Genomic DNA, 24,272 nt, shown 5'->3' with positions numbered 1-24,272 from the left:
AATATTAAGTCACTTCCATTGCCTTCTTTTCTCCCTTCAAACACCATCATCATCACTGGGGTGTATAGAATCTTATGACCGTACTATAGTACTACTCCCTTCAGACATTGCGCCCTTCAATAGGAAAAGGCCTAAGCCCAAGTCTCGTCATGACAAGAGGAATCTTTATATGGACTTTTTCAATCCACATACAGACAAAAAAATACTAGCTGTGGTGGTAGATGTCACTGATGTAGATGGTTGGTAGTAGTGGAGACAGAGAGTTGTACAATAGGTATCCTCCAGCGATGAGTCACGAATAATAATAATACAGCTTTAGAGAGGGAAAAAAAAAAGTCACAAAAACAAGATGCCTCTGTAGCCTTATCAAAATGGTGTTTGCATTCATAGTACTAGGCCCTCCAAAGAAAGATTGTTGTAGATTTCATTCTAGTTACTGACTATAAACTTTTCTAATTTGGTTGTCTGTACAAAATCAGTAAATAACAGTCCTTAAATAATAATCCTTACATTCATTTTAGAAATTATGGATTTTACAACCGTGTTATAAATAACTCTTTTTATTATCCTGACGTTTCGATCTTCATATCAAGAAGATCATCATCTGGAGCATACACAAATATACAAGACAAGCTGCGTTACATTACAAACAGTAAACTAGAGAAACAATGATTCAATCACATGTTATTCTACTGGCATTACCTCTAGTGAAAAAAAAAAATACATCAAGCTAGATTTAATTTATGATAACATAAATAAACATTCTTTCAGTAACAGTGATGTCCTATTTTTAGTATTACAATTGTTATTTTTGTTTTTAAAAAAAAATTATTATTTATAAATTACAACATGAATAAACATTCTTTCTTACAGATTTTTCTAACAGTGATGTCCTATTTTTAGTATTACATTTGTTATTTTTGATTTAGGATCCTGGATTTTCTACAGTCCTGTTTATAGTTGTTCTTAGAGAGGAAGGATTCATGGGTCGAATATATGCCTTCCATATGTTTGGGATTTTTAGACTATCATTATTGTTCAGCTTGGGGTGGTTAATAATGATCTCACAGGCTTCCTTAATTTAAAAAGATGGGCTATCTATCCCTTCGACGATAGGCCTTAGCAGTGTGTTTTCTTTGTGAATTTTCGGGGAACGAGCGTATTGCGAAAGTAGTTTTTTGACCATATCTTCGGGCTATATGGTAATTGACTTAAGTAGATTTTCTGTTTTCTTTTTTATTCTATTGGTTGGGTTATAGTTAACTAATTGGAAAGAAAACCTCATTTTCAAATTCCAAAGACTAAAAGATCGACAGAACCAGCTGCCATATTCAAATTTCTCCACAGTGAACAATAACAACCAACCAGAAGCAAGAAACAACAGGAGCCACCAATCGCCTACAGGTAATAGTAACATAGTTAACCTCTCCAACCACACTTTAAACAAAGACAAAATCTCGATACTTAATAAAGGTTTAAATTTTGCCATAGCACCCATATCGGTAAACAAACTTGAATTTATTTGTAATATTGAAAGAGGCCTAAGATTCATCCCAAATAACATAGCAGAAAAAATATGTTTAGAAACTGCCAACATTTTAAATCATAACAAACCTAACTAAACACGAATTAACAGCGATAAAATCACTAAAGTCAAATCAGAACATCATAATAACTACAGCTGATAAAGGAAGCGCCACCGTTATTTTAAATCGAACCACTTATGTAGAAAAAATGAATCTGCTGGTCTCGGACAATAACATATACCAATTAGTTAACTACAACCCAACCAACAGAATAAAAAAGAAAACAGAGAATCTACTTAAGTCAATTACCACATGGCCCAAAGATACAGTCAAAAAACTATTTCCGCACTATGCTCATTCCCCGAGAATTTATGGGCTACCGAAAATTCACAAAGAAAACACACCGCTAAGGCCTATAGTCGAAGGGACAGATAGCCCGACTTATCACTTAGCCAAAAAATTAGCAGCAACACTCAAGGAGTTGGTAGGTCATTCCCCCCTCCTTCTATATCAAAAACACACAACACTTCATAAACATCATCAAAGACATTACATTAGAAAAAGATGATTTATTAGTCAGTTTTGACATCTCTGCCCTCTTTATGAATGTCCCAATCAATGACACAATTCTTCTTTTACAGAACAAATTCCTTCCGGCACTCTTTGCGCATGTATTATGTTCTGGTTATTTGGTATGGCAAAACGCTTTCTACCTACAAAAAGAAGGCACAGCTATGGGCTCGCCATTCCCCCCCCCCATTGCTAACTTTTATATGGAACATTTTGAGCAACATGGTTTAGATTCCTCTCCTTTAAAACCCAAAATCTGGCTTAGATACATTGACAATGTTTTCACGATCTGGTCTCATGGCTGCCAGATACATTCCTTAGCCACCTAAACAAACAACACAAACACATACAGTTCACAATTGAGATTGAAAAACAGAACACACCTCCGTTTCTAGATACACTTGTCACATGTCTTCCTTCGGGCAATCTTTCCTTCACTGGCCAATATATACACATAAACTCTTACCACCATCCAAAACAAAAACTAGGTGTCATCAATACTCTAAAAACAGGGCTCTGAAGATCTGCTCCAGTGAACAGACACTGAAAGAAGAATTTAAAGTGATCAGCAATACTTTTCAAAAAAATGGGTACAGCCAAAACACTATTAACAAAATTCTCTACAAGACCTCAATAAAAAAAAAAGACAAACCAGACTACAATAAAACTAAAACCATTCCCTACATTAAAGGGACATCAGACAAAATAAACAGAGTACTACAAAAATACAACCTCAAAGTCACCTTTAAACCTCCTGCAAAATTAAAAAGCTTACTCAACTCATCCAAAGACCCACTCCCTCCGCTGGCCCACCCTGGAGTATACCGTATTTACTGCACCTGCAACATACCATACATAGGAAAAACAGGACGCACAATTCTGATCAGACAAAAAGAACATAAACGACACATCAAATATAATAATTATGGTGAAGCTGGCCTTTCTGCTCATGCCCTGAACACCTTACATAGAATTGACTGGAAAAGAACTAGTTGTCTACATTACACCAAAACATGGTATGAAAACAAATTTAAGAAGCCTGTGAGATCATTATCAACCACCCCAATCTGAACAATAATGATGGTCTAAAAATCCCAAACATATGGAAGGCATATATTCGACCCACAAATCCTTCCTCTCTAAGAACAACTATAAACAGGACTGTAGAAAATCCAGAATCCTAAATCAAAAATAACAAATGTAATACTAACAATAGGACATCACTGTTAGAAAAATCTGTAAGAAAGAATGTTTATTCATGTTGTAATTTATAAATAATAACAAAGTTTTTTCAAAAATAACAACTGTAATACTAAAAATAGGGCATCACTGTTACTGAAAGAAAACTATCTGTAAGAAAGAATGTTTATTCATGTTATCATAAATTAAATCTAGCTTGATGTAATTTTTTTTTCACTAGAGATCATGCCAGTAGAATAACATGTGATCAAATCATTGTTTCTCTAGCTTACTGTTAGTAACATAACGCAGCTTGTCTTGTATATTTGTGTATGCTCCAGATGATGATCTTGATATGAAGATCGAAATGTCGGGATAATAAAAAGAGTCATTTATAACACGGTTGTAAATCCATAATTTCTAAAATGAATGCTGATCACCGTGTAACACTAAAAGAAAGGAGTAAATCCTTACAAACTAAGATCATATAATCCATCTTTAGCAGGGGGAAAAAACTTTCATAAAGGATTCTTGTATAAGTGTGATCTGAACTTAGATCTCATTAGAAAATGAAGGACAAATGTTACAACATTCTTGCAACCACACTGCTCATACTATTTACATCCAGGTTGGAAGAAAACAGATTAATCTATACTCCCAAAAAAGTAAACTGAAATGCTGTATAAGTGAGAGGAGACCTCCACATAGCCTTTAAAGGAATGCAGAAAATCAACCAGAGCTTCTGATCTAATGTTCAATCCTCACCTTCTCGTGATGAACCCTGTTGGCTATCTACCTGAATACTGAACAAACAAGGATGGGCTGGCAATTTGGGATTTAGCCAACCAAATTGTATTCTTAGTGGCTTAAACCAAAATACAAAATGATGGTACAACATGACAGAATTTCATGCCGGCTGGGGCGTCGCCCAGTTAAACAAGGCTTCCAGGAAACCAGGGCAAACAGCAAAAAGTCAGCTACTGGGACAAACCCTAAAACATACCCCAACTCAATATCACCAGAATTCAAGATTGGTACTATCAATATAAGAAGCCTGAATGGCAAAGAAATGGAACTAGGTGAGGAATTGGATAAATACCAAATTGATATAATAGGGGTGACTGAAACAAAAAAAGGCAAAGACTGGAGAGATCTTTCTGAACAATAAATACAAAAGGTTATATTCAGACAATCAAGGAAAAGAAGCAGTAGTCATAGTATTCGACACTAAATACAAGGCTAATCTTCTTGAATGGCAGCCAATTTCAAGTAGAGTCATGTGGGCAAATATCAGAATGGGAAACTGGACAATGAGACTTATTTGTGCTTATGGTTCCACAGACAGTTTTGCTTAGGTAGAAGTGGAGGAATTTTTTCAGACTTTAGAGAAAGCAAATGACAATGAAAAACGAAAAGTTGGTCCTTGTTAGCAGAACCGGTGCTAGGGTCTCTGCTGCCCGCATGCAATTTCTATCTAAGCACCCCTGTAACGATCCGGACATGTGTGGGTCTTTTACGATAATAAAAATTTAAATTATTTGAAATTTCTTAAATTAATTTTGACAGAAGAGCCACACGTTAGTTCGCTAAATGTAACGAACCAGGAGTGTTGACTAGGCAGGATAATTGTTAAAAACCCAAATATTCAAAAAAATTCTCAAAAGTTAAAGCAACTTCACTTTAATCATTGAATATAATGATACAGGGATTATAGCCTTCCCACCAACCCGAATTGCTAACAAAATTAAAATGAATTTTAATTAAAGTTAAAAAAATTCTTAGTAACTTGTAAAAATTTTTATAAGTGAAACTATCTCTTAGGAAAATAAAAGAAACTCAACATAGATGAGAAAATAAGAAAAGAATTCAGAAATAATTAGAATATTTAATATAAATATTCGAAAAATAACATCTTTACAGAATAACAGAAAATAAATTAAATTACATAAATATACTTGAAATTTTTTAAATTCATATTTACAAAATTAGAAATAATGGTCTTAACGTCTAATTCCGCACATATATCATTTTCAATAGCTATTAACGCCAGACTAACAAGTCTTTTTTGTGACATACTTGTTCTTAAGTAGGTTTTAACCAATTTCAACTTGGAAAAGGAATGTTCACCACTCGCTAGACTAACAGGTAAGGTTAATAGTATTCTTAAAGCAATTGAAAAGTTAGGGAAAGATAAATTATTGGACATAATAAAATTAAGAATATCGAAAGGCTTTTGAATATTTAAATTATCATTCCGAAAAATATCCCGGAAAGCACATAACTCGTCATATAGTTCTATTGCATTTACGTCTTTATTGTCGCCGGCTTTCAAGAGAATCTCTAAATCGTCACAATTTTTTCGTAAAAATCTTCGTTATTAATTTGTGGTAATCTATACAATAAATTGAAATTATCATAATATGTTTTTAGTTGTTCAAAACGTTCTATTAACGAATACATTGCAACGTCTAGAAGTGTATAAAACTCATTCACTCTAAATTTATCTTTTGCCGATTGTGGCATTTTTTCGTCCTGATGCTCGTAGTCAAATTGTCTTGTCTTCTTTCGTCATCGAACTTCCATACCAGTTTTAAATTCTTTTTCTCCATTCACCTCTTCACTCAGTTCTTTTGCCATTTTTAGAACTTCTTTAAAATTTGTATCTGATCGATACTCTAGTAAGAATATTTTTAAGTTTTCGATAGATTCCAAAGCAAGCGTAATGTTCATATTTTTGTCTTGAAGCATTTTACTCACAGGGTTTATATTGTTAAGTAAATCATGCCAAGTTATAAGAGAGCAAATAAATTTGTAGTCCTTTATTTTACCACATAATGTTTGTGCTTCATGCTAAGTTTCTTTATTAAAATTCTCATTATTTAAAATTTCAAAAAGTGCATCGTAAATTTCTCCTAACTGATATCGTAGAAGGCGGACTGCATTAATTTTACTTTCCCATCGTGTTTCTGATGGCTTTTTCAATGTTAATTTTTTTTACTGACTTTAAAAGGATTGCCCAACGTTTGTAAGAGAATGAAAAGAAATTGTATATTTCTTGAATAATTGCAAAGAAACTAATCACTTTGGCTGCATTGTTAATGATTAAATTTAGAGTATGAGCAGCATATGGCACGTAAAAAGCTCAAGGATTTTTGTTCAAAGCAAATTTTGGAGCCCATATTTTTCCCATTGTCCTACCCTTGACCGCGCATGTCTTCAATGGAAATGTTCAATTTTTCTAGTTGTTCCATTATTGTTGCACATAAACCACGTCCTGTGGAATCTGATATATCTGCAAAACCTAAAAAGTTTTCCCTGATCTTGACAATTCCATTTTCACAGGAAAATGCAACTAATGATCATTTGTTGTTTTACTTGCATCATGTGTGCAGTCTAAAATTATGGAATAATATTTAGATTTTCGAATTGATAATACAATTTTATCCCTGATTGCGTTACTTAAAGTTTCCAATATTTCATTTTGACTGTCTTTACTCAAATAGTGTACTCTATTGTTTCGTTGTAGGGCCCTTTCAACATGATTTTCCATAATGGGATAAAACTTCACAAACAGTTCAACTAATTGTAAAAAATTACTGTTATTCCTTTCATATAATTTATCAGATGATCCGCGAAAAGCTAAATTTTGGCTACCAAGGAATTTTATAATTTCAATCAAGCATTCTAAAACACTCGTGCAATGTTTCTTTTCCATTTCATACATGCTTTGAGTGGCAATCAATAGTAGTTTTTTTTTTTAAATTTTTATCAAGTTCCTTCCATTTTAAGAAATTTTTCATGCGAGTTAAACTAGTCTCATGTATGTGCAAAGTTGTACTTACATTTTTCTCCAATCGTTATAACCTTCTACAAGACTACTTGATTCAGTAGGTGCGAAAAGTTGGAACAAAAGCAAAAAACAGAATTTAAAGTTTCGGAATAAATGAGCCACGTTCTCAGCACAAGCTCCCCGTTTTTCATTTTTCTATTATAATACGTGTTGCCAAATTTACGGCCATATGTATCTCTGGGATATATTATATTTTTCTTTTGAACAGGCCCCATTTCAATTAAAACAACTCGTAATTTTTCATCAATATTTCCCCATTCACCTGGATCTTCTAAATTTACAGAAACTAACAATATGTTAGTTTCATGGTCAACTACAACTAAATCTTCTCCTAACTGTTTTTCACTTAAATCATGCATCTTGTTATCTTGTTCAATAGTTGCAATAGTACTTTCATGCAAACTGGATGATATGAACGGTTCTTCAACTCTGATTTCTGATGTATCGAGTTGGTTACAATCTGCATAAGAATATTTTAATAAATTTATTAAGAGCCTCAGTTTGTTTCTTAATATCTGCTTCTTTCGCAGCATGATGCTTACGATTTTGTGCACCGGATAACTTTTTTTAAATTTTTGATTCCATTTCTATTTTATACCCCCAAGAAATTATTACACAACACGACACAGAGACGAAATAATAGTCTGCACTGCGCTACTGTCAGTAGCCTACTGAGATGTGTACCATATGACTGGTTAACTAGCAACGAATGTTTTGTAGAAAATTCATTTCTGAGCTTAAACACCGTTCACCATTTCACTTTAGACAGAATGCAGTAGACACAACATTCTGTAGGCAAGCATTTAGCCTGCTCTCGCTGCAAAATTGTAAACAGCCGGCAATATACAATTTTTTAAAAATTTTTATTGGTGTATTCGGTCTTATTTATTTTAATATTGATCATTCTAAGAATTTTTTGTTTTTATGATAAAAATTAACTTATGAACCGTGCGGCGGCGCCCCCTTCGTAGCACCGCCCGCTTCTGCCAGTCCTGCTTGTTAGGGATCTAAATAGCAGAGCAGGAAATGATTTTCAGACATACAAAAATATTTTGGGAATATCTGTAGAAAACAGAAAAGCACAGAAAATCCAGTGAGTTGTTTGTAGATTAGCTATGGGTAGCCCCCTCTCACCTCCTTGTACTGACTTATTCATGGAAGATCTAGAGAAAAAAATCTTATCCCAGATCATTCCAAAACCGAAAATTTGGTACAGATATGTAGATGACATCTTTATCATCTGGGATCATACGAAAGAAGAACTAATGAATTACCTCAACCAAATCAATAGTTTCCACTATACCATCAAATTCACATTAGAAATGGAAAAAGATAAAAAACTGCCATTCCTTGACATTTTAATAGAGAAACAAACCAATAATAGTATCAACCTATCTGTATACAGAAAACCTACAAATACTGGACGTTACCTCCATTTCAACTCAGCTCATCACATAGCTCAGAAACTTAGCATTATCCATAGTCTCAAGAAAAGAGCTATACAGTATACGACAGACAAGGATGACCTACTAACAGAATTAACCACAATATCCAGAGAACTTTCTTTAAATGGTTACCCAAAAAGACTCTATAACAAGATTCTCTTTGATATACCACATCGACAACGTGATGACGTCCAATACATCAGTACAATTACGATTCCTTTTGTCAGCAACATTTCCAAAAAATTAGCTAACCTTTTAAAACCACATAAGATCAGAGTGGCATTCAAACCAATCAACACTATTCGGAAATTTTTAAGATCACCGAAAGATCCTCACCCATTCTACAAGTACTCTGGAGTATATAATATACCTTGCTCATGTGGTATCAGTTACGTAGGTCAGACCTCTAGAAGCTTTGAAACGAGAAAGAAAGAACACATAGGATATGTCAGAAATAACAGACAAGACATTTCAGGCCTTTCATGCCACTTTGCCTCTACTAACCATCACATTGAGTGGGATAAGAGCCTTATGCCATACACAGAAGATAACTACCATTCAAGAACCTTTAAAGAAGCAGCTACAGTCGCCCGTAAAACTGAAAACCTAAACAAGAATCAAGGTCTAATTTTACCAGAAATTTGGAAAACTTTTATCAGATCATTAAACATGAAAGAAATGAACTTTCATAACAATTACGTCATGAGCCACAACGAATAAATCACGTTAACGAGACAAGCACATTGTCACGCACAATACCAATTTTTTGTATGAATTAGAACCATCAGTTATAACCTAGTCTGTAACCTTCATTTTAGCTTACTAGTTTGTATTCCCTGAAGATGCCAATAGAAAAATTGGCGAAACATGTAGGAGGATAAAATAAAGCTACTTGACAAAGATTATATAAAAAAAGTGTAATAAACTCTCAACATCTTTCTCTGAATCCGGAGTAATTTAATGATAAGGCTGTACACCCTTTGGCAACTCTTATAGGTTGGGATGACCTCTCACTGCTTCTGCCATGGTGTCTTCACTACTGGGCCTGGCTCCCAGTGACGAGACCTCAATAAAGGTCGAAACCGGTATGGGTAGTGGCCTTTGCCTTAATGCATAGCATTACACATATCCGCAAGGAGATGTGCTTTGCATTATAGGAGATACTGAGATAGGAGTGATGAGATCTTTCTCCACCTTTGCAACGACTTGCCCAGTGTTGTACCACCTTACCCCAGTCCTGAAGATACTTTCAGGTGCAAACTTTGTTTGCTCACACTTGGATAAAGGATTAAACTAAACTTATCATATAGTCTAACCAAGTGAAAAATAAACTCTCAATATGGAATAATTACTTCGAAAAATTGCTAAATGAAACTAGCAGTGATGACAGCACAGTAATAAAAAACACTGATCAGGCATGTAATCAGGAATACATATCCATACTTGAAGTAGAAAAAGCCATCAAAAGTCTGAAATGTGGAATGGCAGCTGAAGTAGATGATATTCAACCAGAAATGCTCCAGTATGAAGGTATAAAATAAAAGTCTTACAGTGGCTACACTATGCAGTGCAGCCACTGTAAGACTCTGTCCAGGCACAGAGGGACGAATTCCAGATGATTGGAGTAGAGCTCTCATAGTACCCATATATATAAAAGGAAATAAAACCGAATGTGAGAATTACGGAGGTATTTCTCTACTGCATGTTCCTGGCAAGATTTATGCCAGTATACTTTAGAAACGGTTGAGAATGATTGTGAAAGGGAAGTTTGGTAAAGAACAAGCGGGATTCAGGCCAAATAGAGGCGTCAGGATCAAATTTTCACTTTATGACAAATAGTTGAGAAATCATGGGAATATAACAAAGATCTGCATTTAAGTTTTGTAGATCTGGTAAAAGCATATGACAAGTGCCAAGAGAGAGAGGCTATTCAAAATGCTACAAGTGTATGGTGTCAGTGCGGCATTATATCAAGCAATACTTAGTCTTTATTTGAATTGTAAGTCATCATCATCATCATCAAATTCCTGCCATGTACCCTCAAGGGGTGTACAGGATATGACAGTACTACATGAAAAAATTACATCATTACTAACTTCCTATCTACAATTTTCCTCCAAATCAGTCTGTTACTTGTTAAGACTCCAACATTATCAGATCTTATATTTCTATCGTCTAAGGCACTTTGTACCGTATCAATCCACCTATATCTTGGTCTTCCTCTGGGTCGTTTTCCTGCCAACCTGGCAGAGAACACTTGTTTTGCTAATCTTTCCTCTCCCATTCTATTTAAGTGACCATACCATCTGAGATTAGCTCTGCTAACGCATTCCTGGATGCTGACAATGTCAAGTTCTTTCCTAATATCCTCATTTTTAATATGATATTGCCATTGATGCCATCTGTTCAAGCCTCTAATCTTTCTCAGGACTCTCATATCTGCGGTCTCTAGTCTTTGGTCAAGTGTTTTACTTCTGACCCAGCTCTCAGATCCATAAGTTAAAATTGGTTTGAACACAGTCTTGTATACTGCTAATTTAGTGTTCCGACTAATTTCTTTCTTATTCCATATGAATTTATTTATTTGACTTCCCACCATACCAGCTTTGCTGATTCTGTTGTCTATTTCTATATTTAGTTTACCATCTTCAGTAAAAATTGTGCCTAAGTAGCTGAAATGTTTTACTTGTTCCACTGGTTCTCCATTCACAACACAGTTGACATTTTTAATGATTCTGCCTATTTTCATTGTCTTTGTCTTTTTATTGCTGACCTTCATACCATATCTATTACAACAGTTATTCAATTTAGTCAGGGAATCTTGCAGACTTGTAGCGGATTTATTAGAAGTATAACATCATCCGCATAAAGCAAAGAGCTGACATTAACATCTCCAATTTTGATATCAGGTTTAATACCACATTCCTTCATAATGTGATCCATATAGATAATGAATAACAGAGGGGATAATGTACATCCTTGTCTCACACCAGATTTAACATTAAACCATCTTCCTGTACTTCCTTCAATTCTAACTGCTGACTCACAACTCAAATAAAGACTAAGTATTGCTTGATATAAGTCAGAGGTTAGAATTGAAGGAAGTACAGGAAAATGTTTAATGTTAAATCTGGTGTCAGACAAGGATATACATTATCCATATGGATCACATTTTGAAGGAAAGTGGTATTAAATCTGATATCAAAATCAGAGATGTTAATGTCAGCTCTTTGCTTTATGTGGATGATCTTATACTTCTAAATACATCTGCTACAAGTCTACAAGATTCCCTGACTAAATTGAATAACTGTTGTAATAGATATGGTATAAAGGTCAGCAATAACAAGACAAAGACAATGAAAATAGGCAGAAGCATTGAAAATATCAACTGCATTGTGAATGGAGAACCTATTGAACAAATAAAACATTTCAGCTACTTAGGCACGATTTTTAGTGAAGATGGTAAATTAAATATGGAACTAGACAACAGGATCAACAAAGCTGGTATGGTAGGAAGTCAACTGAATCAATTTATATGGAATAAGAGCGAAATTAGTCAAAACACTAAATTAGCTGTATACAAGACAGTGTTCAAACCAATTTTAACTTATGGATCTAAGAGCTGGGGTAGAAGTAAAACACTTGACCAAAGACTAGAGACTGCAGATATGAGTCCTGAGAAAGATTAGAGGGGTGAACAGATGGCATCAGTGGCAATGCCATATTAAAAAAGAGGATATTAGAAAAGAACTTAATATTATTAGCATCCAGGAATGTGTTAGCTGAGCTAATCTCAGGTGGTATGGTCACTTAAACAGAATGGAAGAGGAAAGATTAGTAAAACAAGTGTTCTCTGCCAGGTTGGCAGGAAAAAGACCCAGAGGAAGACCAAGATATAGGTGGATTGATATGGTAAAAAGTGCCTTAGAAGAAGATAGAAATATAAGATTAATAGATTGATTTGGAGGAACATTGTAGGAAGTTAGTAATGATGTAAATTTTTCATGTAGTACTATCATATTCTGTACTCCCCTTGAGGGGACATGTCAGGAATTTGATGATGATGAAATTTCAGAAAACAAAACAGTTACTCTAATATTACCTGATTTCCACCTTGCCCGTGACAAGGGTATAAGCCAACAGGTTTATGCAAATCATCTCGTCGAGCTGGACTATCAAGGCACGTACCAGATCCCATTCCTACATTACGAACCTAGTTGAGTGGCATAATAAGAAAGAAAATTAAAACATGTATATAAAATTTGATAACCATATTATTTAAAAATTTTGAAATAGCTATATATTTTTTGCACTTAGTGGACAACTTTCATACTACATATCAGGCATAAATTAGTTGGTTACATTCTCAATTATTAGCATATACATACATTTGGCTAAGAAATAACCAAGGATAATTGATAAGAACATTATAAAAAGGTGAAAACTGAACATTGGGTCAGAAGCCCAGTATTACATTAGTAAAAAAAAAAAAGTGTACCAAATGATCACATAGCAGAAACTTAAATATTGTTGCTAAAGCAAACTCATGGGAACTTAAAGGAATAATTTCTTATAGTAAATTTCTCTTAGGATAGGATTATACCTATGGGGCTTGGTTGGGACATTTCATTAGTTTGCAACAGTGAAATTTGGCTATCTATTATAAATAAGAAAACTGCAATGGCATCAACCAACCAGTAGAGAGATCATCTACTTATTACATAAATCAGAATAAGTCAACACAAATACTAAATAATAAACCTGTCATTTTTTCTTTTGCAACTAAACTGGTAGGGATATTGATATTTACATTCAATTATCACTCATGTTTAACAGAATAAACAGATATCCATGGATAATAATTAACTAAGTTTTATTCATTTTTTAAATGAGTATTATTAGACATTTGTTTTGTTCATTAAACACTCACATTGGAACTGTATCAATTATTTGCATTATAATCTTTAAGGAGTCTGCTGAATGAGTAAAGGATTTAGCCTAACATTGGATATCCCTATTAAGCTTTAAATGTAATTGAACCCTTCACAGCTTATACTACCAAGGACGAAAAACATATTTGGGATCTCTAGTCCCTCTCTACCGCTACAGTTTTCATGAGCTTCTCCAATAATCTTTAAGCATATACCCTAACTTCCTGTCATATCAAATTCAATTTTTCCTGATCATTCAGGAAATATCACTTTATGCTGGGCATACAGAAATGAACTGTGGAAATGTATGATAGTTAAAGTTTCCTAAGGCACACAAAATGATTCTCAATCCACCAGTTAAATATCTTTCTAATGGATAATATCAAACACTTTCAAGCTTATCATATGGCAATTGTGGTTCATTAAATTACACACTAAATCCTAATTATTTCAGCATACTTTTTAAATCTAATGCAGATCCAATTACCTCACTACTAAAACACTGTATTCAGATTAAAAATTATGTTGAAATAATTAAATATACTTCCACTGGCCATCAAGTTTCAATTAATTTAGCTTGAATACAGTATTTTTAGGAAGGATAGACAGGATGGAAGAAGTAAAGATGTGCTGCTAATGATTTTAAAGGAATTTAAATTAGTTAGAGTCGAGACCTACGCAATACTAGTAACAGTGAGATTGAAGCCAAAAAAGACCAAATACATAGTGGGGTGTTATTACAGACCTAGTGGATCAACGAAGAAATGAATTACCAAATAAAGATAATGGATGGGAAACATAATAGTGGACTTTAATTATCTAAACATTTATTGGATAGCTGTGAGATTTCATTAGAATGAAACTGAATTTATTGGGCTGTTGCAAAACAACTTTCTCAAGCAGAATGTGACAGAAGGAACTCAAGGTCAAACAGTATTAGATCTGATTATAGCGTCAGAGGGGATTTCAGTTAAAGATTTAACTATTCTTCCCCGGGTGGTGACAATGATCTGTAGTATTCACTTGGGAAGTGACAAGTTATCAATGTTCCATTCAGAAAAGTTAATATGCTGAACTACAAATCAGGAAATCGTGACCACCTGAGAAGTATGCTGTGTTCTGTGCTGTGGTATCAGATGTTGGATGACAAGGTTATTGATAGTGCATGGGAAGCATTTAAAAAAATACTTAATGATGCAATATCAGATTGTGTCTCTATAGTTCAAAGAAGAAACTAAGTTAATCTAATTAAGCAAGAGATTCATAAGAAAAAGATGTTGATGTAATATAATACCATGCATAATGATTATAAAATTAGTTATGAAAATTTTAAGCAGCAGGCCAGAAAGCTAAGTCTGAGTATGAAAAGAAACTGGCACTGCAAGCTAAAGACAACCCAAAAGAATTATATTGTTATGTTGCAAGTATAAGAAAATAACTCTACTGAAATCAATTGTAGTATGTTGGTGAATTGTTGAACTGATCAGTAGATTTTTTGGTAAAAGTTATCGACCTGGTGTATGCAACAGAGAGCTCACTGTTACCTTTTCACTGGATGAAGAAACTCAGGTGTGTAAGGAGGAGGTACTCGAGCTGTTGCACAATATGAATACGAATTCTGCAATAGGATCTGATGGAATATTAGCAAGGATGCCAAAATAGTGTTCAGCAAGTGGCTATTCCTTTGAACAGCCTATATAATTTAAGTCTCAGAACAGGGAAGATTCCACAAAACTGGAAAGAATGTATGGTAATCCCATTACACAAGGATTATGAAAAGACTGATATATCCAACTATCAACCTATCAGTGTCTCCAGAGTGGCAGTAATGATTGGTTAGGGCATGCATACAGAAATAAGTCAACAGAGAAACTATACTTTGTGAACAGCACAGGTTTACAAAGGGAAGATAATGTTTGAGCAACTTGCTCACATTATGTAATAATATTACTGCTGAATTAGACAAGAGGAATGGATATATACCATGATACTTTTGGATTTTGCTAAAGCTTTTGACAGAATACAGCATGAAAAGACTATCACATAAAATGGAGAATATGGAGTTTGATTATGAAATATTGACATGGATATGAGGATGGCTGACTGGTGAATATAAAAGTGATGCAAATCTGCAAGATTCTTGGTCCATTGTAATTCAATCTATATATTAATGACACTGGAAAGGATTTAACATGCAGTATATAGTTTGTGTATACAGTAACCCCCTGACTTACACAAATTCACAATTACGTAATAAATCTTGAAAATTACAACTACTAGCGTGCATGAACATGTTTATGGCTTTTGCGTCCTTGACATCCATTGCAGCATGCAACGACATAATGTTAACTAGACTTGGCATTCACAGCAAATGTAACAAATAGTAACAGGCAGTGACAGGTTACCGGTAAACACCAACAGCAGCAGAGGGCAAGTGCGCAAAAGCCGTAACATTCAAACTAAAACCTACCAATTAGAAATAAGGACTCCATAAACAATTCCTCCTTTCCCTGACCCGTCAGTAGTCCATGCCTCACGCAGTTAGTTTAGTCACTTGTTTATCACTGTTAGTATTTGTTGTTTATTTACCCTTAAAATGGATTCAAAACACAAAACCGAATGCGCTGGTAATAAATCTAAAAAACAAAGGTCTGCAATTAGTTTAGAAGAAAAGTTGAAAATAATTCGTATGTATGAAGACGGGAAAATTATATCAACAATAGCTCTGGATATAAATCGACCTATTTCAACAGTGAATATGATAGTGAAGGATAAAGTTTGCATTGTTGAAAGCATGAAAGGTGCGGTAATGTTGAAGGGCACAATCATTACCAAGAAGAGGCTGGACCCGATTTCAGAGATGGAGAAATTGTTGTCTCACTGGATCGAGAATCTGATATAGAAACGGATACCATTGAGTTTTCTGATTATCCAGGAGAAGGCTAGGTCTTTACATAAAGATTTACAAGAGAAGGAGGGCATCACAGACATGGAGAGTGCATTTAAAGCTAGTGCTAGATGGTTCGAATGATTCAAGAAGCGTACAAATCTACATAGCATCAAAGTCACGGGTGAGGCAGCAAGTGCAGATACAGACGGAGCAAGTAAATTTCCCGAACTTCTGGCAGAAATGATTCAGGAGGAGGAATATTTGCCTGAGCAAATATTTAATGTTGATGAAATGGCTCTGTTTTGGAAGAGGATGCCAACAGGGACATTTATTGCAAAAGAGGAAAAATCTATGCCCGGATTCAAGGTCGCAAAAGATAGGATCACTGTAATGATTGGCGGCAACACTTCAGGTGGACTTGAAACTTAAACCGCTTACAGTGTACTATTCCCAAAGACCACGGGCCTTTAAGAACACTGACCTGAGTAGGCTGCCCGTAATCTGGAAATCCAATACCAAGGCTTGGGTTACACGTGTGCTGTTTGCAGACTGGTTCAATAACTACTTCATTCCCCAGATGAAGGAATATTGTGCCAAGGAATCCCGTTTAAAGTGCTTCTCCTCCTGGACAATGCCCCCAGCCACCCAGAAGAGTTGGATGACTTTCATTCTGATGTAAAAGTTGTTCACATATCTCCTAGAACCACCGCACTATTGCAACCTATGGATCAAGGTGCTATTGTGCCTTTCAAAGCCTACTATCTGTGGCGTATGCTTTTCCATACGCCACAGATACGCCACTGTATCAATGGCCTTGATTGTGGTGAGGGCATTACTCTACGTGATTTCTGGAAGAATTATAATATCCTTGACGCTATCAAAAACATCGGGGTGGCATGGGATGAAGTCAAGCGGACAACAATGAATGCTGTGTGGAAGAAACTCTGTTCAGAAATGGTGCAAAATCGTTTAAAGGAAGGATAGCAGACAATGACTGATGCAGTTGTTGAGTTGACACAAGAATTACAGCAAGCGATGGAGACGTGTGTGCAACTGACAGAGCAATTAGAGCTGGAAGTGGATAATATTGACATTAATGAGCTTCTTTTGAGTCACAATGAAGAGCTTACTAATGACGATGTTATTCAGTTGGAGGCATTCTGAAATTCTGAAGAAAATATTATGCCAATTGAACCGCTAACTCCAGACGTTAAGAAATTTACAACAAAGGGACTAGCCGAGGCTTTTAACCTGATAGACATGCCGCTAGCAAAATTAGAATCGATGGATCCGAACACCGAGCGGTTCGAGAATGTTAGCCGCCATATCCATTCCGATATGTCTAACTACAAGGCCATCTACGATGACAAAAAGCGTGTGACCACACAATCTACTCTAGACATGTTTGTGGGATGCCGCTCACAACAACGTCAAGATGACAACTCAGACGACCCTGACTACACTCAGCCTTCAACATCGAAAGGGGTAGAAGTTGCCAGAGAACAGCATTTCTCTTCACAACCATCCACTACCAGCGCCGACTCTCTCACTGCAGAGCTAAAGACATTTTTTTATTTGAAAAGTGTTATTTCAGTTTGTTTTTATATTCTTTTATATATTTTTCATGCTTTTATAGTTTATATCTGAGTAAATACTGCTGCATGATGTTTCATTTATAAAATAATACTGTGTAAATAATATACTGTACATATCTATATATACACACATATAATAATAATAAATATTGCAGTTTCTTACAAAGTTACACTTAAGCAATTTACAAATTCAACTTACATAAAATTCAAATTACGTAAAGGTTTACGGAACGCATTATTTTTGTAACTAGGGGGGTTACTGTACTGCATGTCAAATGCGGTATATATAAACTTTTTTATCCTACCTATCTTTGCTGATGATGCAAAGATAGGTAATCAGGAGTATAGCCAATATGCAGTACTTGGAATGATTTGAATAAGCTGGAATTGTGGGCATGTAAAAATAACTATCTGTTCAATGTTAGTGTACGTAAAGTCATGCACTTTGATGTGATGAGATATCCGGTGTCATATTATATTAAACTAAGTTTCATGGCTTACACATGCAAAAAAAAATTTATATAGAATTGATTCAAAAACTCCAATGTATTTGATCCAACATTACATAGATGACATCATCAAGGAGATAGACCATTAACTACATTCAAAAGATGAATTAAAAATCATGTATATATTAACTCATGTCTCACTCACAGCTGAAATAATACATTACACTAATCGAGTTCAAATGAAAAATTATGATAATTTGATTTAATATAATTATTAATTAAAAACTTATGAACAATTAATAGTGATCACTTCCCAAAGCTTGGGTATTGACATACATGTCTTAAATTGTCTGATCTGATTCAGGTTCAGATGATTTCTTACCATTTCACACAGGCTGGAAGAAACCAATCATACAAGGGATCCTGGAGTTTTTGTAGATAGGAAGTTGAGGTCCAAGAGCCATGTTGCAAATGCAACTCAGAGAATAATTGCAATGCCAAAACAAACTTTGATATGTAAAGATAAGAAAGTCATTTTGCCTCTTTACAAGGCCATGGTAAGCCCTTACTTTGCCTATTATGTGCGGGTCTGGTCTCCTGGTTTCAATGGTGATTCTACAGTGGAGAAAGTCTAAAGGGGAGTCATAAAAATGATATCAGGATCGTGAAATACTGAATTACTGACAGAATGAGAATTTATAGACTGTAGACACTAGCAAACCGGAGAAAGAGGGGTGATATGACTGAGACTTACAAACTCATGAAAGCAGTCTTACAGGATATTATTAGATGTCATTTTTCATTTTATGGAGGGTGGGGAAAGGATGCGAGGGTATTCTTAGAAGTTGAAGATGAATGAAATTAAGGAGTGAGGGCTACATTTTTCTCTCATAGAGTGGTACGTGATTGGAATGGACTGCCACTGGATATTGGTGTGTGCAAGTAGTGTGAAAGAATTTATGAACAGGTATGACAGCTAGTGCAGATAACGCGGCCTCCCTCAAGGAGTCCTTGACTACCTGGAGGTCTCTCTTAATAATAACTACTAAGGAAAAAAAGTTTTTTTTATGTGCTAAAACATTTAAGACCTTTCAAATGTTAATCCTAAACTTGTAATTTCTAGCAACTTGTTATAAAAAAAAATTATATAATTTTTGAAGAGATAGTAGCATATTCAACTGATAATGAGCTGCAATTATAATAATACTTTTACAAAATAAGCTTTTTATTTACATTGCTTTTCACAATCTGGAATTCATTCTAAGCAGAAGTTGTAAAATACTGAACATATAATTATACAGATGTCTAGACACCTTTACGTAAAATGGTTTTGATAATAATTTCTTTTAAACATTTCTGGTGTAATGGCATATCTATGTATGCTTTTGAAATAAAATGGTTTTAAATTACTTCCAGAGATTTATTAAATTTGTTTACTAAAAAAAACCAGTGAACAATATCATGCTGCAAGGAATGATAAAAACTTCTTGGTGTAATGAAGCATGCTGTTATAATAAGCAAGAACAAAATGAAAATAGTGAACTGTCAGTATCATCAAACAAGCAGTGAAAATCAATTATATAATGCTATCCCTTTTCTGATGTTAAAATATTTTAAATCTGTTACCTTTGTTACCCAACGCAAGCACCTAGCTAGAGGAGTATTATCACAATGCCTGATCTAAATTGAACTGAAACTTTTAGAAATTTAATTTGCACTTTTGCAATTTCATTCAAATAAAAAAGCAACATACACAGAAGTGCTTTTATAAATGGCATGGGTAGTAACAGTATACAAACACCTGGGTGTAATATAGCTAAAAGCAAAGAGGTTTTTTTTTCCTAATATTTCACCCCTCCATTTAAAAATGTGATATATAATCAATATTCTGCAACAACGTAGAAGCACAATAATTCACTCTAGCAGTGTAAAAGTGGCTACTTTTTTATTCTCAACAATTTATAACACATATTGCACTGCTAGATTTAGCTTATGATAATACAACTGGTAGTTTACAAACTTAATTCATGGTAATGGTTAATCCTACCTGCATAGCAGGCTATGGAGGTAGGATTAACCGACCTGTGTCTGTTATTCCATGTGTGTGTTTTCTTTTTTCAGCTGGTCTACAGTATTCTTGTCACTATGGTATGACTAACAACTCGCCTTCAGTTGTTGAAAGTTTATTTTTCACTTGGTTAGATTATAATAAGTTTAGTTTAATCCTTTATCCAAGTGTGAGCAAACAAAGTTTGCGCCTGAAAGTATCTTCAGGACCGGGGTAAGGTAGTGCAACACCAGGTGGAGAAATATCTCAAAGGTGGAGAAATATCTCATCACTCCTATCTCAGTATCTCCCAAGGGCCACTACCCATTTGGGTAGTGGCCCTTGCCTTAATGCATAGCATTACACATATCTGCAAGGAGATGTGCTTTGCATTATGGGAGATACTGAGATAGGAGTGATGAGAGCTTTCTCCACCTTTGCAACGAGTTGCCTGGTGTTGCACTACCTTACCCTAGTCCTGAAGATACTTTCAGGCGCAAACTTGGTTTGCTCACACTTGGATAAAGGATTAAACTAAACTTATTATTGCCTTCAGTTGAAAGCCTTTATGATAAATATTTCTTATGTCCAGTCAAAGTACACTATCTTTGTTACATTATCTAAATATTAACAGATGTTTTTTGAGTTGTGTAAAAGACTTAACAGTGTTCAGTGACATCTCGTGCAATGAATCTAGCAACTCCATGAATTTTCAGCCTAATGTTACTGTTTTGTTTTAGCTGCAGTACCTCTTACAGAGGAGTGAAATGTTGCATTTTAGTAGGACGGTTTAGGAAATATTGACAATAGTTTTTTAAAAATCTTATCTAATTTAAAACTTGTGTGGCATTATCTTTGAGCTACAAATTCATTTCAATATTTATTTTGTACATTTCTCAGGCCATTTTTAGCTAAAGTGTGGGTATGTCCTCTGAATTAATACTGCTACTTTAGATTGACAGCCATGACAAAACACTCAAGGTAATGAGTATTTTGTCATGGGTAAATTCCATTTATGAAGAAAAAAACAGCAAACTCACTTCTCCAGATGCCACAGCTTCCCCTGGTATAAAAAGTTCTGGATATATATTCTTTAAATACCACTCAAAGGGTTTACATTTTAACTTCTTCCTTAGCTCTTTTCTAGAGGATATATCACCATAATCACCCTGAAATAAATAAATAAATAAATAAATATACACACACGCACACACAAAAAATAAAAAGATGAGGCATTGATTATACTATATTTAATTAGATTAATGCAGATAGTATTATACAACAAAGCCACCTTTGTTCATCATTTTTCTAACTACAATACAGATACCATGACCTTTTAAAACATAAGAGGATGTATCACGACCAAAGAGCCACTGCATTAAACTAAGTATTTATCATGGTTGCTGCAAGTGGTCCAGGAGGCTTGGTACCTTTGAATGCCTGGTTAGAGACATTAGGTTCATGTTACCGGTGTTACATCTCTGGGACTTCTTGTGGCTGAAGCACCAGCAATGTACCACAAGGGTAACACTGCTGGTGGGGGAGGGGGCATGGGAAGGCTGTCTCAGTCCCCGTGGCCCAGACGATCACTCATATTGTGAATGACTGCCCAAGGTGCCAATTTCATGGTGGTGGCCTCCAGGACATCCACGAGGTGATGGATAATGCCCTGGACTGGCTTTCTGGACTGGACAATGTAGCTACTTTGTATTCCTTTTGCCATAAGAATAAATAAAATAAATAAATTAAACTAAACCATTTTAATTAATAACAGTTATTGGCACTTGCTAAAAAAAAAACCAGTGCACGTTTCATTAAATTAAAATGTATTCGTTATAAAAGGAAGCAATTGGTCATATATGTGATAATATAACCAATCCCTTTATGTTAAAGAAAAACACCTAAAAAAACAATGAAAGGAAAAAAAGTCTGGCCTCAACTTCTCATGAGTAACACAGAAGCAGTGAACAAATGTAAATCAGTGCAAGATCACCAAGAAACTAGTCTGGGTTGTGGCCCTTCCCTTAATGCATAACATTAGACATATCCGCAAGGAGATGTGTTTTGCATTATGGGAGATACTGAGATAGGAGTGTTGGTAGCTTGCTCCACCTTTGCAAGAAGTGCCCTGGTGTTGTACCACCTTACCCTAGTCCTGAAGATACTTTCAGGTGCAAACTTTGTTTGCTCACACTTGGATAAAGGATTAAACTAAATTTATTATATTCTGTAAGTTGGTCTGCAGTTTCACACGGTAAATCTAAAAATTCCAGAACCATAGTTTTGATGGCCTCTTCTGGTATGAAGTATCGAACTGGAACTATTTTCAAAGCACTGTGGTTAGAACTGTCTATCATTATTGACACATAGAAAGCTAGTTTTCAGAAACTAGCTTTCTCAAGTTAGTTTCTGAAAACAGCCATTGCATAAGGTGCTAATACACTCACAATTATAGCTCGAGTCTTCCTTTGACCACAAGTGAACTTTCTGTCATATAGTTTCTGGATTATTTTTGACGTGCAGTCCATCGAACTGAAACTCTGGTTGTGCATGCATACATGATATGAAAATGTAGCTTAACAGCTGCAAGATTTCTTTCCATTTCACCCATTGTTTTTTTAGAAAATTAATCTGACACTTTACTACTTACACTTGCATTTTCTGCTAATTTGTGTCTCTTCGCAGCGATGTGCTGCATGATGTCTGACCGACCACCTTGTTGTATGCTGAATATTGCATTACACTGGGTACATTTCACTTTCTCGTCAACTTTGCCATCACAATTACATGGTATATAATAAAAGGGTATTCAGTCCTTAGCTTTTCTGTGAGAAAACTTTCTCTTTGGCATTTTAAAGGCATATAAAATAATAAAACTAATTACGTTTCATAACAGATCTGTGTCATATCAAATAAGCCGTGCTTAGTTATTACAATGTCTGCTAGTTGCACTATTCTCGCAACATGTCAGTATTGTCAATTAATAAGACAATTTTATGATCAATAACTAATATCGATTTCTTGGCAATTACGTTTTATGTTTAAGAATGGGAATGTTAAACATAAAACAGAATTGTCCCGTAATCCACAAATTACGGGACAATTCTGCATCCCGAAGAGTTTTATCGGGACACCAGGACACAAACTCGTAATAAGGGACAATCCCGTAAAATACGGGACATGTACGAATCCTAGGCATATGGCCAAAAGTTCCAAGTTTTACTATTGAAAGAACATAATGAAGTTAGAGGGATAAATTGTGAGGTATTTTCAGGAAACATAGGGTAAAGGGTACTGGAGATGATGGAATATGAAATCTAGTCAAAACGAATTAGAGATCAACATGAAGACAGAGAATCTGCACCTACTGTGAGATAGAAGCCAACTGAACAAAATACACAGTCAGCTGCTGCTATTTATCAGCAAATTAGCATAATGAGTGCAGGTTGAGTAATCATTATTAACCAAGTCTGCAAAATTATATAAATCAAGTGGATATCAAATCCAGCATTAATTCAAAGTCGAATACAAAAACCATAAAAGTTTTGTACAAAATTTGACCAGAGCGCCTACGGGAATACATGCTTACCTCCAAATGGAGAGAGAGTGGTCATGCAATCTTGACTTGGAAGATCCAAATAAGTGGAATTTTAGGCTAAGAAGGGGTATAAGAGGAATCACAGGCATATGATTATGATAAGCTTAGCTTAAGAGAAAGTATTATGGCATATGAATTTTGAGGGAAGAGTGTTAGCACTATTAGACCACACACCCAAAAGTTAGGAGGATA

The 24,272-nt window shown here is 34.9% G+C and overlaps 1 protein-coding gene across 4 annotated transcripts in view; it reads right to left on the bottom strand.

Moving 5' to 3' along the window:
• The window catches only part of LOC150094543 (putative polypeptide N-acetylgalactosaminyltransferase 9), a 668,509-nt gene that overhangs the window by 7,206 nt on the left and 637,031 nt on the right, over positions 1-24,272 (bottom strand). For all 4 annotated transcript variants that reach the window (XM_090412397.1, XM_090412399.1, XM_090412398.1 and 1 more), the window contains 2 exons: positions 21,523-21,651; positions 12,673-12,783 (listed from right to left, as the gene is read on the bottom strand). In XM_090412397.1, the coding sequence (XP_090268523.1) occupies positions 12,673-12,783; positions 21,523-21,651 (240 nt within the window). The remainder of the gene's footprint in view (positions 1-12,672; positions 12,784-21,522; positions 21,652-24,272) is intronic.

Source organism: Typopeltis vanoorti, chromosome 22 (genome assembly GCF_054136105.1).
Source record: "Typopeltis vanoorti isolate ZY-2024b chromosome 22, IOZ_Tvanoo_1.0, whole genome shotgun sequence".
In the NCBI taxonomy this organism is placed as follows: domain Eukaryota; kingdom Metazoa; phylum Arthropoda; class Arachnida; order Uropygi; family Thelyphonidae; genus Typopeltis; species Typopeltis vanoorti.
This window is presented reverse-complemented; position numbering and strand designations above follow the sequence as displayed.